At 40.2% G+C, this 18,297-nt stretch overlaps 1 protein-coding gene and 1 long non-coding RNA gene across 7 annotated transcripts in view; one reads left to right on the top strand and one right to left on the bottom strand.

Annotated features, from left to right (window-relative positions):
- rbfox3a (RNA binding fox-1 homolog 3a) overlaps positions 1-18,297 on the bottom strand; it is a 417,700-nt gene that overhangs the window by 116,474 nt on the left and 282,929 nt on the right. For all 6 annotated transcript variants that reach the window (XR_003463938.1, XR_003463942.1, XR_003463941.1 and 3 more), the window contains one exon: positions 13,892-14,140. Coding sequence is in view for 1 of the 6 variants with exons in the window: in XM_027289251.1 (XP_027145052.1) it covers positions 13,892-14,140 (249 nt within the window). In the remaining 5 variants the exon portion in view is untranslated. The remainder of the gene's footprint in view (positions 1-13,891; positions 14,141-18,297) is intronic.
- LOC113747850 (uncharacterized) lies at positions 3,560-9,898 on the top strand. The gene is made up of 2 exons (XR_003463943.1): positions 3,560-7,729; positions 8,264-9,898. It is a non-coding gene; the product is annotated as an uncharacterized LOC113747850 (long non-coding RNA).

The following is an 18,297-nucleotide window of genomic DNA, read 5'->3' on the forward strand; positions in this document are numbered from 1 at the left end:
AGCCACAGGTCGGATTTGAACCCTGGGCTTCCACAGCAAGGACGGAACCTTTGTACATGGGGCGGCTGCTCTACCAACTGAGCTAAACAACGCCAAGTCAGTGCTGGTTTTTGGTTAAATATTAATAAAAGTCTTGTACTTTAAGTCTGCATGGGGTTTTAAATATTTACCCCAAACCACCTTAAGACATAGAATCATTTTTTGTGTAATCACAATATATCAAATGACAGCATGAAAACAACCTATACCTACAGAGAATTATCACTTCATTCTGCAGCTCGCCTTAGCTTCACAGGGCTTTATAGTTTCAGCTCAGGTCCCACGCACAAGTTTATTGTTCCACTGTGTTGCATGTGCACCACACTTGCTGCAGCGATACACTGCCATTCTAGTCAAACGGTTCTTTTAATGGTTTTAAACCCCACCCGCTCCAGAAGCCCCAGAAGTGGGCCTCTGCGAGACTGTTCTATTTTTGATGGACGCTGCGAGCAGCGTCAATTTACACAGAGCAGCTCAAGCTGGCGGAAGCCAGACACAGAAACAGCATAGAGCAGGGGTCTTCAACCAGGGGCCAAGACCCTTAGGGGGTCCGCAGAGGCACTGCAGGGGGTCTGCCAATTTTTGTCATAATAATTGACAATTATTTTCACCAAAATAATGGTGAATCTGAGGGTGCAGATAATTGAGAAACGTCAAACAGTGGAGGCATTTGCACTCCAATTGGATGAATCAGTGGACATGTGCAAAGACGCACAGCTCTTGGCATTTAATAACCAATAATAATTATGCATGAACCTTTTATCAATCATAAACACATATAGGCTAATAACCCAGTATATAAACGGGGTGAAATAAAAGTTGAATAAAGTAAAAATATAAAAGTTACTTTAGGCCAGGCTTAAAATCGTAAAAACAGACAAAAGCAAAACTAATTAACTACGTAGCATATTTACACATGTAGAAGCATAAAAACAGGAAAATGACCAAATCTGAGCAGGTAAACAAAGTGTCACAGACCGACAGAGATGTGCCCGTTAGGGTTTTTGGGGTTAGTTCACTCTCAGCACCCTCATACTGCTGCTTTCAGCCATGCCAGGCTACTTTTTTCAGAGCTCAGAAGACCCACTGTATGCTATGAGCTCAGCACCAAACAGAAGACAGACACAGGAGAGACCAAAACAGGACTGGGATTGAACTTTATCAGGATGACTCAAAAATAATTAGAAAATGTCACCATATCAACTGTAAAAGCGATGATATGTCTGTCATAAAAAGGTATTGAAGGCAATGCTTTATCTGCCAGCAGTTACTGTTGAAAAAAACTGATGAAATATGTAGACAATGAAACATGTTTCTTTTCAAGCCTTAAAATCACTACTCAGACAAATGTTTATATCCAGCATAGTAGCCATTAGTGATACTGCATCTTAATGCTCTTATTCTGGTTTCATGTGGTGGCATTGATGCTTCCTCCAAACTAAAAGACAAATTAGATCATTCGTCATTTTCTTCTACATTAACTCAATCTTGACTATTGATTGCTCAGCATTTTAGAATCAAGATGGGATGCTTTTTATTCTGAGGAGATTTTATTAAAGCTGTTTTGTGCTTTCAACTCGATGCCAAAAACTTTTTTTAAATCTTTACTGAGTTGTTGACACTAACTTGGGGATACTTTCTATGTAGAGCACATGTATAGTGCATTATAGGGACACTCATATTGAATTATAATGTCTACAATCACGAACACTAAATACTTTGTGATGCACTACATCAATAATTAAAAACCATTATAGATGTGACTTACACTGAATTATAAGTTCAACCGTCTTATGGATGCTCTAGTTAGAAACTAGAGGTTGATTGATGGGGCTTAAAATACATTATGTGCTATAAAGATACTACAGGTACTCAGACCTCAACACCCAATTATAGTAAGGACTTCTGGTGTGCTATAACTTATTATTTTTATTTGTGTTGCATCATAAGAAGCAAAAATGCAGAATTAAAAGTAAAAGCTGCTTTAAAGTCTGTGTGAAGTAGGAATGTAAAAATGTGTTCTGAGTTTGTCCGACCAAAGAAGAAAGTGTTATTAACCATCCAGTCACCTCCACTGTAGGTGCTGAAGCCACGCCCATTTGCTCTCTCTCTGTCTTTCTCTGTCTTAATATATCATATACCTCAGTGAAACAACACACTGTGTGAAATGGTTTTGAAAAAAAAAAAGAGAAAAAAAAAAGTTTAAATAAAGCTGTTCATCCAGGGAAGATGCTAGCTAGCAAGAGTGTAAACGGGGCGGTTGGTGGCGTAGTGGTTTAAGCAGCCGTGTGTAGAGGCTACAGTCCTTGCTGCAGCTGGCCCCGGTCGAGTCCTGCATCGGACGGCTAATTTACTGCGTGTCACTTCCTGTCTATCTTCAGCTGTCCTATCATTAAAGGCATAAAAAAGAAAAAAAATATATCTTTAATAAAAAAATTTAAAAAAAGAGTGTAATCTTGTTTACACTCTTTTTTAATTTTTTTTTTATAACTAGCATACGGAGAAGCACAGATGCTAACATGCTGAAGGCTTTTATACTGTTGTGGGTTAGGGAGGCGAGGGGGTTATGCTCAGGGTGGCCTCAACGCATCATCAAGCCACCTTTTAGGACCGCCCAAAAAATCCTCATTTCAGTAACAAGTTGTTCAGTCTTTTCATGTCTTTTCAGCAACTATTTTCTAACATATTTAATGTAGTTTAAAATAAATATCGGATTGCCTTTAAGGTCTGAGAATGGCACCTTCATGTGATTTATTCAAAGTGAGAAAAAGACTACATACATTTTGTAAAGCTTTAAACCTTTTTCGTCCAAGAATTATGCTGTACAGGAAGTGTCTGTTTTTAATCCAAGTTTTATCCAAGTTGTACCTGTTAGAGATGACACTGATGTGTGAGCTACAGACTACTCAGCAGTGCACACAATGCTCTAGCTGGTGGCAAAAGATCAGAACAAAGACTGGGTCCAGTGTCTAGAGTTACCTGGTCTTTCCTACTAATGTCTGTACTAATAGCGCTTGTTTGTAAGATTATAATCTGTAAAACTGAACTCAATGCATTCACATCACAAACATCACAAACTGGAGAAACAATTGTCGCCAAGCTGTGCATTCTTGTTTTTTTTCTATTTGCAGTCTGTTTCTATAATTTGTTGTGAGTAACGTATTATGTTGTGTGTAATATGTTGTGTTTAGGGATGCTCCGATCACAGGAATCATAAATCTACCGATAACGATCACAGAATGGATGGGAGAATAATAATTCTCTATGTCCTGTATTTACAGTATAGCCTTGTGCACCACTTACAATGGTAAACCCATTTATACTAAAATAAATAAATGCAATCAAGATTTTTATGTACCACAAACAACTTTTTATTTGTGTAACAGTAAACATTACATGCTGTGTCAAGAGCAATAGATGAAATTAAAATAAATGTAGCGCCCTGCTACAAATGATAACGTTTTGTTTTTTGTAAACGTGTTTGTTAACAAATATGCAGTATATTTTGGAGTATTGTTTGTCAAGTTACTGCTGTTGTGAAATAAGGTTCACTGATATGGAGAAATTTGTAATTGTACTTATTTGGGAAGGTACTAAAATGTCCCAAGTTCCTAACGGTCTGTGAATGCCTCATGACGTTTCTTTTGTTTATTTGAGTAGACAGGTGTTAATCCGTGCCTGATGAGGGTCTCCTACCTATCGGATTCTGAGAAGGGGGTGGGACTAAAAAAAACGAGAGGGACGAAGCTCAGGCTAGTAACAAGAGACACTAGGAGAAGAAAAGCAACGCGACGAAAGAGTTTAGTTGTAAGCCAGCCGCTCAACAGTGTTAAGTTACAGATGTTGTGGAAACTTAACTGCCTGTTTGCCGCCACGCATGCTGCTGCTGTAGAGGGTGCTCAGTACTTTGCTGTCGCTAGGGAAACCTGCTGATGCATCTCACATCACTTTTCTTCATTGAACAGAAGGTTTGAGGACAACTGACTAGCTGTGTTTCTGAATCTCCAAGGATCAGTGAGTACTGAGGAACACTTTTCACGAGGATTCAAATGAGCTCCAACATGCGCGCCAACACATGGTACCATAACTGAGTTTACTAAACCCTGGGTATTATTATTTTAATTTTATTTGACTTAAAGGGTGATTGTGTTTTTTGTTAATAAACACCCATGTTGTTGCACAGTATATTTGCATTCGAAATGTTTTTTTATGCTTGATGAATGTGGTGTTGGTAGGGCTATGGTGTGTTTAACAGTATGCATGGGAGGTTGTAAGCTCACATAAACAATATAGCTACAAAATCAGCTAACCAGGCCTCTCTGCACTCTAGGCAGGGTCGTATGCTCTAGTTAAAGTAGATGTATCCCAATTTCATTATTCTAGTAGACTCCCTCCAATCCGCCTCCCATGCATGAGGTGTTAACAGGTGAAAAGGGGTTCGCCATGATTATTCTGTAGCAAAATTGGAGTTGAGTGGGAAGGCTACATAAATAATATAAAATAAAAACTAATTTTAACTAAATTAAACTGTGAAAAAATTCCAGACCAGAGAAATTATCCTGTCAGCCAGAGAGCGGAAAAAGAGTCTTATGTAATTTGCGCCACTAAAAAAAAAGAAAAAAAAAAGTCTCATTACCCGGTCGGCTTTTCTGATCTGCCCACCGATCAACCTGTTTAGGGTCAATACCGACCGATAACGATCGGCTGCCTATCGACCGGCGCATCCCTAGTTGTGTTGTGTGTATTTGTAGTGTATTGCTGTGTTTCTTAAGTAAGAGTGTGTTGAGCTCTCAGGGCCACCATCATTTTGGCCACTTACATGAAATCACCCCTTACTGTCCACCATTGATGGAAATGATGATTCATGAGCATCAATATGGTAAACAGTAAATGGTAAATAGTAAGGGTCGACCGATATATCGGCCGGCCGATATATCGGGCCGATATTAGCGTTGTCTAGGTGTATCGGCATCGGCCGATACACATGGCCGATACGGCCGATACGCATCCAGCGTCATTTACAGACAGGCGTTCAAGGGCAGCTCTGTGAAGACCCGCTATGCATACAGTAGCATGCGTGTGCCTGAAAGTCATTAAGTGAGTCGAAAAAAAACGGGAATGCTGTTTAAGTGCGTCGCATTTAAACTGCCAACCTAAACTAGGGAGCTGTAACACTAAGAGTAGGCTATGATGCAATCACCCGCAGTTTAAAGTTCAAATGAAGTCGGTGTTGTTATCAGTCACTGTCAATTCGGCGTTTGAAGGAGTTAAACCGGCGAACACCGGTGAAGCAGCCCAGTGTGTGTGTGTGTGTGTGTGAGTGAGTGTGCACGCACGTGAGGGAGAGACAGATGGAGCGAGAAAAAGTGATCAGTGAGGAGCGACACAGTCATTGCTGTAGGCAGATGTCAGATTTGGGAGATATCTGCAAAACAGTCCAGGACCTATAATGAAACTTTAAGGGGGTTCGAGAAGGCTTGCTAAGCCATAGTTTAGCTTAGGCCTACGTACGGAAATATTTTTTTTAACACATGGGGTAGCGCCCTGTCAGTGTCCTCTCAGACACCGCGGGAGCAATAATGGCATGCGAGTGATTATCACTGAATAAACTTCTAAATCCCTCCTAAACGTAACTCGCCACTCATATTGTGTGCAGTATAAGGGTAGGCTACACTTCTCCCACAAAGTGATAGCAACCAAATGTTTCAAGAATCTCGGTCGCTGTTGCTGGAGTGTTGCAGCGAACACCGGTGGTGAAACTGAAGCAGCCCAGTGGGCGTGTGTGTGTGTGTGTGTGTGTGTGTGTGTGTGTGTGTGTGTGCACGTGTGCACGTTAGGGAGAGACTGAAGGAGCGAGAAAAAGAGATCAGCGCGGAGCGGAACAGTTGCTGTAATCAGATAACTGCACAACGAACCCAACAGTCCAGGACCTAATGAAACGTTTTGGGGTTTCGAGAAGAGGCTTGCTAAGCCATAGACTACTTTAGCTTACGTACGGGAATATTTTTTGAACACATGGGGTAGCGCCGTGTCAGTGCATGTCGACACCGCGGGAGCAATAATGGCATGACAATTTTGTTTATTTATTATTATTATTATTTTACATTTTTTTGTTTTGCTGCTTTGTTACTTGTTCTTAACGTCAGTTCAGTCACTTGAAATATTTATTATTTTATGTTATTCAGCTTTTCTAAAATCACCAAGACACTTTATTTTTGTATTACTTGGTTGTTCATTGTTCATTGTTTATTACTTGAAGTTCTACCTCAATTTGATTATGTTAAACAAATGGCTATTTATTTTTAACTTGAGACCTGGAATATTTGTCATTTTTTAAACTTTTTTTAACCCATATCGGTATCGGAAATCGGGTATCGGAAATCGGGTATCGGCCATGGGCCATGGGGAAAAAATCGGTATCGCATCGGCCATCAAAAAACCCGTATCGGTCGACCCCTAGTAAATAGACTGTACTTATATAGCGTCTTTCTGTGAAGAAACAACTATATTTTGCTTCATATACAGTACAATTGATATGTTATAATTCTCAAGATCACAAATGCAAATTAAATGGCTCTTAGCTATCCAATTAGAGCTCTTTTCATCTTTATACTGTATATCCCTCCCCATTACATCGTTCTCTCCTCTCATCACCTCCCTCCTGCCCCAGAGCTAAACAGTCTTCCACTAGGAGCTGCCTTAGTTCTGTTTAACCTTTTAATTTGTGTTAATTGCATGTTAATCGAGCAACTTCTGCCTAAGGAGCAGTTGTGTGTGTGTGTGTGTGTGTGTGTGTGTGTGTGTGTGCTTGGGTAGGTGGGCTGGGAGAGGGGGTAATTAGAAAAGGTGCAGTGGTTTGTGGGTGTAAAGTGGGATTACGCAGCAGAGGGTCACAGATATAACTGAAATCCTCTGAAGCTTGGCTGTAACTACTAATAATACAAGTAGGTCCAGACAACAATTTACTATATCCACTAAATTAATATTATTAACATGTAGAGTAGTTTTATCAAACATTCATATCATGTTTAAAGTGACCACATACTGTAAGTTTAATGGAGAATATGTTGAAAGTAGAGCCATCTGGAAAATTATTTGAAATGATTTGATGTTCGGTTAAGTAAAATCAAAGTGATCAGTCTCATAGGGTAGATTTTCTTTTTTCTTGATTAGGGTTTCTGTGACACAGTAAAATGTCGATACAGTTTAACTGAAGTAGTCATGTTCTACCTAAGAACTATTCAGTGTCCAATGAAATAATTATAATTTTTATTTTTAATGTAAAGACTTCAGTCACAGCAGGTAACATGAAATTGAAAATGGAAAAGAAGGCATACAGTTCAACATATGAGAAGAACAAATTTTCTACTGACTCTAATAAATGAGAGATCAATGAGTGTTTACTTTAGTATAAAGGACTGGTGTGTTGGAACCACACATGCAGAAAGGATGTGTGCAGATCTGTTCATCTTATTTGTTTCTCATACTCATGGTGGTTGGAACCAAATATCTCAAACGACCAAAACAAAGACAGATTTTAACTGGTCTGATGTCTATGCCTTGTGTTTCTTTCTTTTGCTTTCTTTGCAGCAATTCAACCATAAAGGCCTGATTCACACAGTCTTCTTCAAACAGCTGACATTGAGAAGATTTAAAGTCTGTGAAGCATTTATGTGGAGTCTAATCTAAGGTGTTGTTAATCGTTCTGAGGTTGGTAACTGTAATGAACTTCTCCTCTGCAGCAGAGAAACCTTTTGGTCTTCCTCGGGCGGTCCTCATGAGAGACAGTTTGATCAATGGTTTTTGTGATTGCACACAAGACATATTCAAATTTCTTGAGATTTTCAGGACTGACTCTTCTTAAAGTAATGATGAACAATCGTTTCTTTTTATGTAGTTGAGTAGTTTTTTGCCATTAATATAAATTACTACAGTAGCTGAATATAGCTATTTACTGTATGCCACTGGTGGTCTCAAATGTATAGACCTTTTTTACAGCAGACATTTTGACATAATACTTTGAAAAATGCATGAATGTTTTCTTCAAAACTTCAAAATCTTATTGTATGACTTTATTCAGTTTTTTTTATAGCCATTGGCATGAAAAAGGGTATCATTTGCATTATATTGCGATTCACATGGTGAGTCCATTACATAGTATGTGTCATGTCTTGTTAAATCATGTTTTCAGTTCTCCTTATGTCTCACCTGTCTTGTCTTTTAGGTCTCCGCCTTCTCCTGTGTGTCATCCCTGCTCCCTGATTACCTGCCTCTCCCAATGTATTTCACCTGTGCCTGATTGTTTCCCCTCCTCTTTTCTCTCTGTATTTAGTCTCTGTGCTTCCTTTGTTTGTCGCCAGTTGTCTATTCTTGTACAGTGCCCCAGTGTCACCTTGTCTCGAATTTCTAGTTTTTTGATTACCTGATTATCGACCTTGAGCCTGGTTTTTGACCATGATTATTGCCCAACAATTTTGTACCTTCGCCTGTACATTTTTTGTAACCTCTAGCTTGGTCTAGTAAACTTTTGGGACCCCCACCTCTGTCTTGAAGTCTGTATTGCAAATCCTTCTGTGTGCCTCCTGATAGTACGAACTGGCCACAAATGGATTCGGTGGACTCAGACCCTGTGTACTCCACCATCCAGAGACTGCGCAGGCAAGAGGAGGACCTGTGCGCTCTACGTCAGGTGCTCCAGGCCACGAATGCCTGGCATGAGCAGGTGATGGTTTGGTGAGCAACTCACCTTTTTGACGACTCACGTTCAACAGATGTCTCACGATGCTTCTCCAGGAGCCACTGGCAGGACTCCTGCGCCGGTTTCAGCCTCCTCACCATTCTCGCCTGCAGCAGAGGGATTTTCTATGGTTTTGGAATCATCACAGATCCCCATTCAGCTCTTCCGACCAGAGAGATTCTCCAGGGACTGTTGGCCATTCCTCACCCAGTGTGAGCTTTATTTTGAACTGCAGCTGATGTCTTTTCCCTCCGAGTTAGCCCGAGTTGCCTATGTTAGTTCCCAACTGTCCGGGAGAGCAGAGGCATGGGCTACAGCGGAGTGGAGCAGGAGATCTCTGGTATGTGACACTCTACAACTCTTTACAAACACATTAACCAAGACTTTAACAGATCGCGCCGGGTCTGGAGGATGCCCGTGTTGGTAAATTTGAAGCAGGAGAGAAGAAATGTTGCCGATTGAGTTTGCCGCTGACAGCAAATGGAACCAGTCGGCACAGTATGATGCTTTCCTGCACGGAGTATCTGCACCCTTGAGGGACCAGCTCGCCCCCTTGGACCTGCCCTCCGATCTGGACTCTGTCATAGACCTGGCCATCAGGGTTGATAAACGCCTCACCAAAAAAAAGGAGAGGTCTCTGTTTGGTCCGTTCCAGGCACCTCACTGAGGACCTGCCTCCGGGTTTTCCCACTGTCCTCCAGCTCAAGTGGCAGCTTCGGCCATTCCTAGAGTGCTCCCTGCTGACTCAGAGGAGTCAATGCAACTAGGGCGCACACATCTGTCTACGGAGAAGCGGCTGCTGACTGCTGTAGGACCCCAGCTCTCACCTACAGTTGTGGCTATCGGTGACAAACATTGACCCTGACTACCCCAATCTCTCTAAGGTTCCAGTGTTACGTAGACCTCAAGGAGGTGTTCAACAAGTCTCGTGCCACCTCTTTTCCCCCTCACAGACCTTAGGATAACCCGTTTCTCTTGTTTATCCCTGTTCCACTGGAACCTTTCACCCAGTGCATGTGCACAAGTAGCCCTGTCTCTGAGTCTTTGTTTAAGCTTAGCATGGTATGGAATAAATTGGCTTAAGGCTGTAAGGCCTCTTCTGCCTCAGCCAAAGAGCTAAAATCTGTTGCTGCCCTTAATTATTTTTTTTTCCTCTTCTATGGACGCCATTCCTCCATTATCCGTGATGCCAGGTAGGAAGAGGAAATAATTACATGAACATTATCATACACAAGCAGCCCAAGCTTCCTCTATTGTCACCACAGAAACAATCCTGCTCTGAGGGAGGGAGGGAGCCAAAACTGCCTCAAACACCTTCAACTGATTACACACCCGGTTAGATCTTCCAGATTTGTCGATACTACATTTTTGAGTGAGTGAGTGTGTGTGTGACTTGTTGAGCTCAGCAGTGCGTCTGCGCCTACCTCTCTGGGAGGAAGGAAGCTATGGAAGCTGTCAGATTTCAGCACCACCAGACAGGTAGATTACAAATGTACACATGTAACAAACACACAGGATGTCAATGACATTACACATGACAGCTGTGGTGAAAACTACATGGGTGAAAGAGTGAACGACTCTGGACAAGAAAAAGAATAAATGGGCTGTCTGCGAACATTACACCACAAACACTCGTAATGGGAAGGTCATTGGACAGGAGTCGGTGATCAAAGATCAAAGAAGACATTTGCATCCAACACCAGAGATCATCTTTGAATAGAGACACCAGTTACCAACTTGTCCATATTTGATGACCACCAACATTAAATATGACAATCAAGCTAAAGTTCATCCACTGAAGACGAGGCACAATCTCCAATATTTTGCATCACTGGATGCTTAATAAAAATTATCTTTCTTTCATTTTAATTTAAGTGATTTTTCCTCTTTGAAATGTATCAATGAAAAAGTTTGTGCAATTTTTAAATTATTTTTTAAATCAAGTGAGGTACAAATCCTGAACTACGATATATAAATGTCCTTGGTTTCCACCTCTGAAGAAAATTCAACTGAAATGACAACATGGTGGAGAATTCCAGGTCAAGGTCTTTCCATAGAAAGCCAGTATATTATCAAAGCTATTTTACCATACATCCACAGATGTAATGAAATTGCATCAGTATTGGGGCAACTCAGAAGCAAGACTGATATTAATAAATATACATTTTTTAGTTCAAACATATGTTGGTCTAACACAATGAGCGTGTATATGGCGTCTTTTTTCTTCATCCTGCAGTAACTATGTCTCTTGACAGTAACAGTTACAGCTTGTGACAAAGTCTTCACAGTGACTCTAAAACACTCCCAGAATGCTGACTACTATGTCTCCTCTCGCTGGACCCCTTTCTGCCATCTCTGTCTATATACTCCTATACCTTCCTAGCATGCTCCAATCTTATTGCCCCTGACAACTTGAAGGCTCCTCAACTAGAGACAAGTGGCAAAGCAGTTAACTAGAGTGTGGACATTCTTTACACTACCTGTGTGTATGCATGTGTGTGTGTTTGCAATTCTGAATCAATGAAATGCAGGTGAAATATAGATAATTTGTCAGTGACATACAGTCACAAATCTTCCCCTGCTGTGTAGATATGTGTATGTACGTATAGTTCATCCATGCATTTGCATACTCATTTGATCTTACAGTGAAAGCCCAAGTGGTGACTAAAACTTTTAAGTAAAATCTAACTGTTCTCTTCTCATTCTGTCTATCTTCTGGATCTCATTTACTTTCTTGTTTTATGCATTTTCAAATTTTAATGCTCTTATTGTGAGTAGAGGGTGGGGTACTTTTTTCTTAAGTTTTAAGTTTCATCTTGTGTGAAGAAGTATGGTGTCAAAGAAACTTCAGAAATACAGTCAAGAGTCAGTGAGAGAGGTTTCACACTCAGTTTCCTGCATGCTTCCCAGAGTGCCACCCAATTTTTATTAATATGTGGTGTGTGAATGTGTATGCGTATGTAGTGTGTTTTCTACATTAAAAAAAAAAAATCATTTTATATTTTTTTATTGTCGCCTTATTTTATTTATTATATGTTTCTATCTTCTGCAAATTTATCAAATGTCTTTTATGTATCGTTTAACTTTAAATGTATTTTGCCATTTCCATATTCCTTAATCTTATTTATTCTGCTTTGTTGGTTCTTCTGCTGCTATTTTTCCTGAGTATCCTGTTTGTGCCTGTCTGTCAAAGCACTAAAAACTCTTCATTATTATTATTAATATCATTATTTTTATTATTATTAATATATCCAAGCTCAACGTGTCATTAAGTGGGTCTCCACAAACAGCGGAAACACTGTGACGTAACCCTACACAAAATAGGCCAACAGCATCTGCACTAGAGTGTGCCTCAAAAACACATTTATTTTACAGAAGCAGTGAACTATGTTCTGCATGACAACTTAAATTAATACTTCTGACTGACCATTCTCTAGCAAGGTCCCCAGATGATCAACCATCAAAAGTTCTAACCAGCCCGTAGCCATTCTTCAAAAGTCACTAAACAGGTTAAAGAATTATTTTAACATAACAGATAACCAATCAAAACTTTTAATGCTCAGCCTGTCATGGTTCAGGTGACGTCATCACACATTCAACACAACAAGCTGTAATGTCTATGCCACTGTTGGTAAATTCACCTATGTCCTCCAGTTCAAGGGTTTAGCAACAAAGCCCCTGCATACGCACAGGTGACATCATCACGCATATACCACAACATGCCGGGATGTCCATGTTGGTGCCTGTGGTTCAAGAGGTAGAGCAGGTCGTCCACTAATTAGATCATCGACTGTTTGATCCCTGGCTTCTCTGCATGTTCAAGTGAAATGCTAAACCAACCTGATCCCAAAGGCTGTGTCATCGGACTGTAAATGCATATAAATGGCTGGCACTTTGAATGGTGGTGCTATACAAATACAGTCCATTTAAAGAGTCAATAGACCTTTTTCACAGCTGCCATTTTAACATGAAATAGTAGGGTAATTAAAGGTGTTACCAATGATACAAATTAAGGTTCTGTTTCGTTTTCGAAATTGGTCTTGAACTGTAGTCTCACACTGCCAGACTTGTCTCCACACTCCAGTACTGTGCTGACGATGGAGAAATCTACCCAAACAATAGGTGAGCCGCCATGCTGTTTTTGTCTGTCCTCCACGCGACTCCAAACCCAACTAGGGGTGATGCCAGTGTCCACAGCCATCCACTTCAAGCAACCACAGCAAGGTGGCTCTTATTTCTCCGATGACACCATAGGACTGAAATCATTACTCTGGTCAGCTTACATTCATCTTTACTCCAAAGTCCAACCCCTGCTGAATCCCTTTGAGACACCCCATCTGTGTCTGTACAAATTGTCACTCAGCTCTTCTACATGTACTCTCCCTGTCCAGCATTTCTCCTGTCCACTACTCTGGTCACTCCTTCAGAATCTGAGCTGTCACCTCTGCCTCCTGCAAAAGAATTCCAGAACACTTAATACAAGTCATGGATGGTTGGATCACCGCTACGTTCACTGAGAGATGTCAGATCCACTCCATCCTATCTCAAGCTTTTGAGGTTCCATTGTGCCTGGGTGCTATGGCAGTTTCCTCTTCAAAGCTTCCCCACAACGCAGCAACAGACCAAAGAGTGCAAGTACAGTTCACGCTTCTCTCCCAGTCTTTTGATTTGTAAATAAATCATTTAAACATATCTTGTCAATGTTATGGTCCACGCTTACTGAATTGACAGTGACAATAATGGAAAGACTACAACATGCTCAGGATTACACATTACAGAGAGATATATTACATTCGTATCTTGTTTCAATTTCTTAAGACAGCAATATATCTCTTATATAATTATAATTTGTTAGAAGAAATCAGTTTAATATACAACAAAATACTGTGAATTGAATAATGCACTTCTCTGTTGTAAAGGAGATGTAAGAGGCTTAACATAAATTTAAATTCATATTTATTATATATTGTTATTGTAGTGCATGGCAAAAAAGAAAAAGATATAGCCATAACTTTCAATCCTTATTGATGCCATTTTTTCTTGAATAAGAATACAGCCAAATACTACATTCTGCATGGTTCATAAAGATGCGCTTAGTATAAACTGCAGACTCACCGTTACTGTGTTAGCTGTGAGGATGGGGGTATTACTGTCGTTTCCCGGTTGCTCGTTCTGAGTGTGTGTCGGTGTATACAGCGCCAAGGAGTGTTCAGCCACTGTGCTTGATCCTGTGTAGTCAGCCTGTGGATGGGTGTGGGACGTGGCGTATTCAGCTGGGATCCCATTCTGTGGTGGAGGAGGGTACTGGGATGGTGGGAAGGGTTGGGCCATGGCTTCAGGGGGAGCTGGGGCCTCTTGGTTGCCCTGCATTGATAGGTAGAGATATGGAGAGAGGGAAGAAAAAAAGGAAAACCAACAATTTAATGAGGATTGATTTCCTGTGGTTTAGTTGTCTGAGTTGTGATGCAGCCTATCAAATCTGTCTCAAGGTTCAAATTAAAATGTAGACTGATTGAAACACTTTCTAATGTTGATTTCTGCAATTAGAATTTGAGACAGTTGGGCCAATGACTGGCAGGCTCACCATCGCAGTCTGCAACAGGTTTTTGAGACATAAAACTTCCCACTGAAAGGGACAACTAAGAAGAGAAACGCAGGTGCCTGTCCACTAAGGCTGAGCAATTTTATCGATCCTGCGATATATATTGATATTTTGTTTTTTAGTGTTTGTTAGTCTTGCTGTAGAGCATTTCTAGCAAGTTACCCATCTAGAGGGAGCACACAGAGCAGAGTCATGAGGGCCCAGAGTGACTGCAGAGTGACAGAATAACTTCATAAATACTATTTTTTATTGAATGACAGCTTCAACTTTCTGGAGGGTCTTTGCTTTGCTAAGTGGCATGCCTGAGGAAAATGAGGCAAAAACACAGGGGACCTTTTGTATTAAAAGGGCATTATTTTATTGTTCTTCACATGACCTTTTGTATTAAAAGGGCATTATTTTATTGTTCTTCACATATTTGATTGAAAAACTGCCTATGTATGTCAGGCAAAGGGATTGAACAATAATATTTTCATTCAAAAATTCTTCATTCTTCTTCACTAGTGCTGTTTGAGGTGTGATATGACAAAAATCTGATTTATTTTGTCCAGCATTTGCAAGCTGTCGATTCTCTGTCCAGTCAGAGTATCGAATCGTATCGTATCGCTGGCTGAATTTCGTGTATCGTATCGTATCATGAGATTAGTGTATTGCTACAGCCCTACTGTCTACATTTTTATAAGGATAATAGCAACTTTATCTTGGGTTGGTTTCGGTAATGGTCAAAGCTTTCAATCAAAACTAGCAGGCAGGATTCAGGGGTCAAGGCCTCAGTATTCTTAAAATAAAGTGTTCATCAAATCTAAAAGCATGTGACGCACCCTTTCTAATGGTGGAATCAGTGGGTTGAGTCTGAGCATTTTTGTAGTTTGTAAGTTTAAAACGGTCAAAATATTTTCACATCTTCACATGAATACTTATGTCATTCTTTAGGTGTAAAACACCATGAATACAAATAGATAAATATGCTTAATACCACATAATCACAGTCTCCCTGGTTTTGGAAAACCCCATACTCACGTTGTTTTCCCTCCTGGATTTATACAGTTTGCTATGAAGTAAGGCAAGGCAAACGTGTTAACTACTAATAATAGTAATACTACTAACACAAAAACTGAAGAAAGTGTGATAAAAATATGTGTACCTCACCATACTTTATACAAAACAGAGTTTTCAAGAGTACCACCGGGGCCGACGTGGCCGTTCTAGTCAATGTATCATACCCCTCCGGCTCCGCCGCGGTCCGGTTCAGTTCGCTGAACCGCTTGGCTCCGCATTGAATATGTGGCTGTTCTATGAAATGCTCCAGGTGGGGTTTGAAGTTGCATGCGAGGCGGACCAAAACAGCGTCACAGCCATGATGTGACAGAGACGTGTCTGGTGGGGTTTCGGGGAGGAGATAAAACCAGATGGTAACCAGAGTAAAATGTTGTTTGTATGGGTTGGGTGCCAAGTTCACTGACTGTTTTATAATTTTTATAATAGCATAAATTCCAATGATTTATGAGATATGAATTTTATAATTAGTTTTCCTTCTCTTTAAATTGATGCCATAATTCCCACTTGTTAATGATCTTTTTTATTTTATCCTGAATTTTGTAAAATAAGAGCTATAAATGAATTACTGGTAAACCCTCTGATGTTAATAATGATAACTGTTGTGATGTCTTACAGGTACATGTGATGAATTTGTGGTATAAAGAATGCACAATGGTCTTGCATAATGACAGCTGCTCTGGCACTGAGTGGTGGAGCTGTTTCTACTTAGGGTTTTATATATATTGGAGGATGGTGGAGACATCTTGGCAGTTCAGTTTGGCAGAGATTGTATATGTGGGAACATGAGACAAAGGGGCAGGGACAGGAGAAAAGTTACTCAGTTTTGTATTTTTTGTGTATACAACACCATTGAGTCATAAATCCCAACAGCGATGAGACTGGGAGATATGACAGGAAATCATCAAACTATCCATCTGTCCATCAATAAACACCAAAATAGATAAATCAAACAGAAAATACAACATGAAGTATTGTGTGTGCGTGAGAGAGAAATATATTGGTTGGATATATTATATTGGTGAAAGTTCCCCGCACAAACACTCAAACACACTGAGTGACAAACATGTAGACCAAAGGAAAGCGATGCAAATTACATCCCTTACAGAGATGAGAAAGATCAATTAACTGATTCTTTTGACAACCTGTTTTGAAATTCATGTTTCTAATAAAAGCTGGCATTTTCTCTCTCTTCTCCCTTTTTCTTCATTCATTCATCACTTCAGATGCTGTGATTCCTTTTCTCCTCCCAATCAAGGTGAATATCCTGCTCTTTCACCCCTGTCCTGGCTCTCCTTATAATTAACATGCCTGTCAGATAATCATTTCCTCCAACCGATGATGATGAATCCATCTGACTTATTAACACCCTGCTTTTCTTCCACACTCCTCCAAAACTTGATGGAAAATGCCTTGTAAATGTAAAAATCAATCACAGCAACTTTTTGAGGTGGATGAGGCTCTGACCTTAGCTGTTTTCAATAGCGGTATTGAAGCTGGCTATTCTTATGCATGGAGATTGATGGTGTTAAGCACAACAAAGCAGTTTGCCGATGGCTCACTGACTGTAGCCACATTGTTCCTGGCAGAGAGTCATCGTCAACTTCCCAGGTAGAGAAGCGTTATGCTTAATTTAGGGTTCACTTAGGCTCACTTCACATACAGATGAAGAAAAATATAAATCTTCAAATGTCATCAATAATAAATACAGGTCTTTGTTGTGCTTGTTAGATTTGGATGCAAGTAATGCTTTTTTAAACCGTTTGTGATGTCCTAACAGCTGAAGTGAACACTCTACTCACTCAGTGCAAACACATAAACACAGATTCACACTTATACTGTCAGTTGAAAAATAAGCATACAATAAACCTTTCTTATGTATGATGATAACAGTGTGAAGACTGGCTGACAGCAGATTTTTACTGCAAAATTAATAGAAAGTTCTCGGCTAAACAGTTTCTGTAACTCAATACAATCGGTCATTGAGGGTTTCCTTCATTGCATTTTATGAAAATGTAAAATGTGTTTCTGATGTTTATTAGCACTATTACAGCAGAAAGTTAAATGTGCTACAGGCTGGAATATTAGAATTTTAACCCTTTATGAAACAATTCATTTAAGCTTGTGGCCTGGGAAAAGTCCTGGTTGACTCAAACAAGGAGCCATATTGATAGACCTCCTTTCCTCGCAGACCTGAGCTGATATGTAGCCCCACCTGGTCAATATACACACCAGAGACGAGCACACATACACTAACAAACACATATCACCAGCAAGCCATGACCAAAGACAGTCAAGGTAAGTAATGGCAGCAGAATGTGTAAAGTAAGAGCTGCAGGGAAAGTGCTTTACCTTTTATTTTAATATGCCTAAATCATAAGCTGATGTGATACATCTCTACATGCATGCACAGACATACACACACGCACACACACACAGAGCCATGTTCAAAAGCTGAGCTGAAGATAGTTTTGCTCAGCCGGGGTTTAAGGCAGTAAAGAGTGTGCAGGCACAGAGGCTGAGGGAGTAAGAGAGTTAGAGACAGCCAGAGGCACAGAGAGAGAGAGCGTTAGAGTCAGTGAACTTCCATCATCCATCAAAGTGACTGAGGCACTGACACACTGAGACATCCCCAGATCCTTGTCGACAAATTGTGCTGGTAAATGATTTCTCCTATCAGCTAAATCATACTATCCATCCCTCTTTTCTTCTATCCTTCCATCTATCTTTCTGCATCAGCTGTATGTCTCTCTCTCTCTCTTGAGTCTTTGAGTCAGATTCATGACTTTAGATCCAGAAACACCTGCAGTTGCACGTTGATTTTACGTTGACTTTACTTGGACTCATTTGCCCAAAGCTAATT

The sequence above is a fragment of the Larimichthys crocea genome, chromosome XVI (genome assembly GCF_000972845.2).
Source record: "Larimichthys crocea isolate SSNF chromosome XVI, L_crocea_2.0, whole genome shotgun sequence".
Lineage (NCBI taxonomy): Eukaryota > Metazoa > Chordata > Actinopteri > Sciaenidae > Larimichthys > Larimichthys crocea.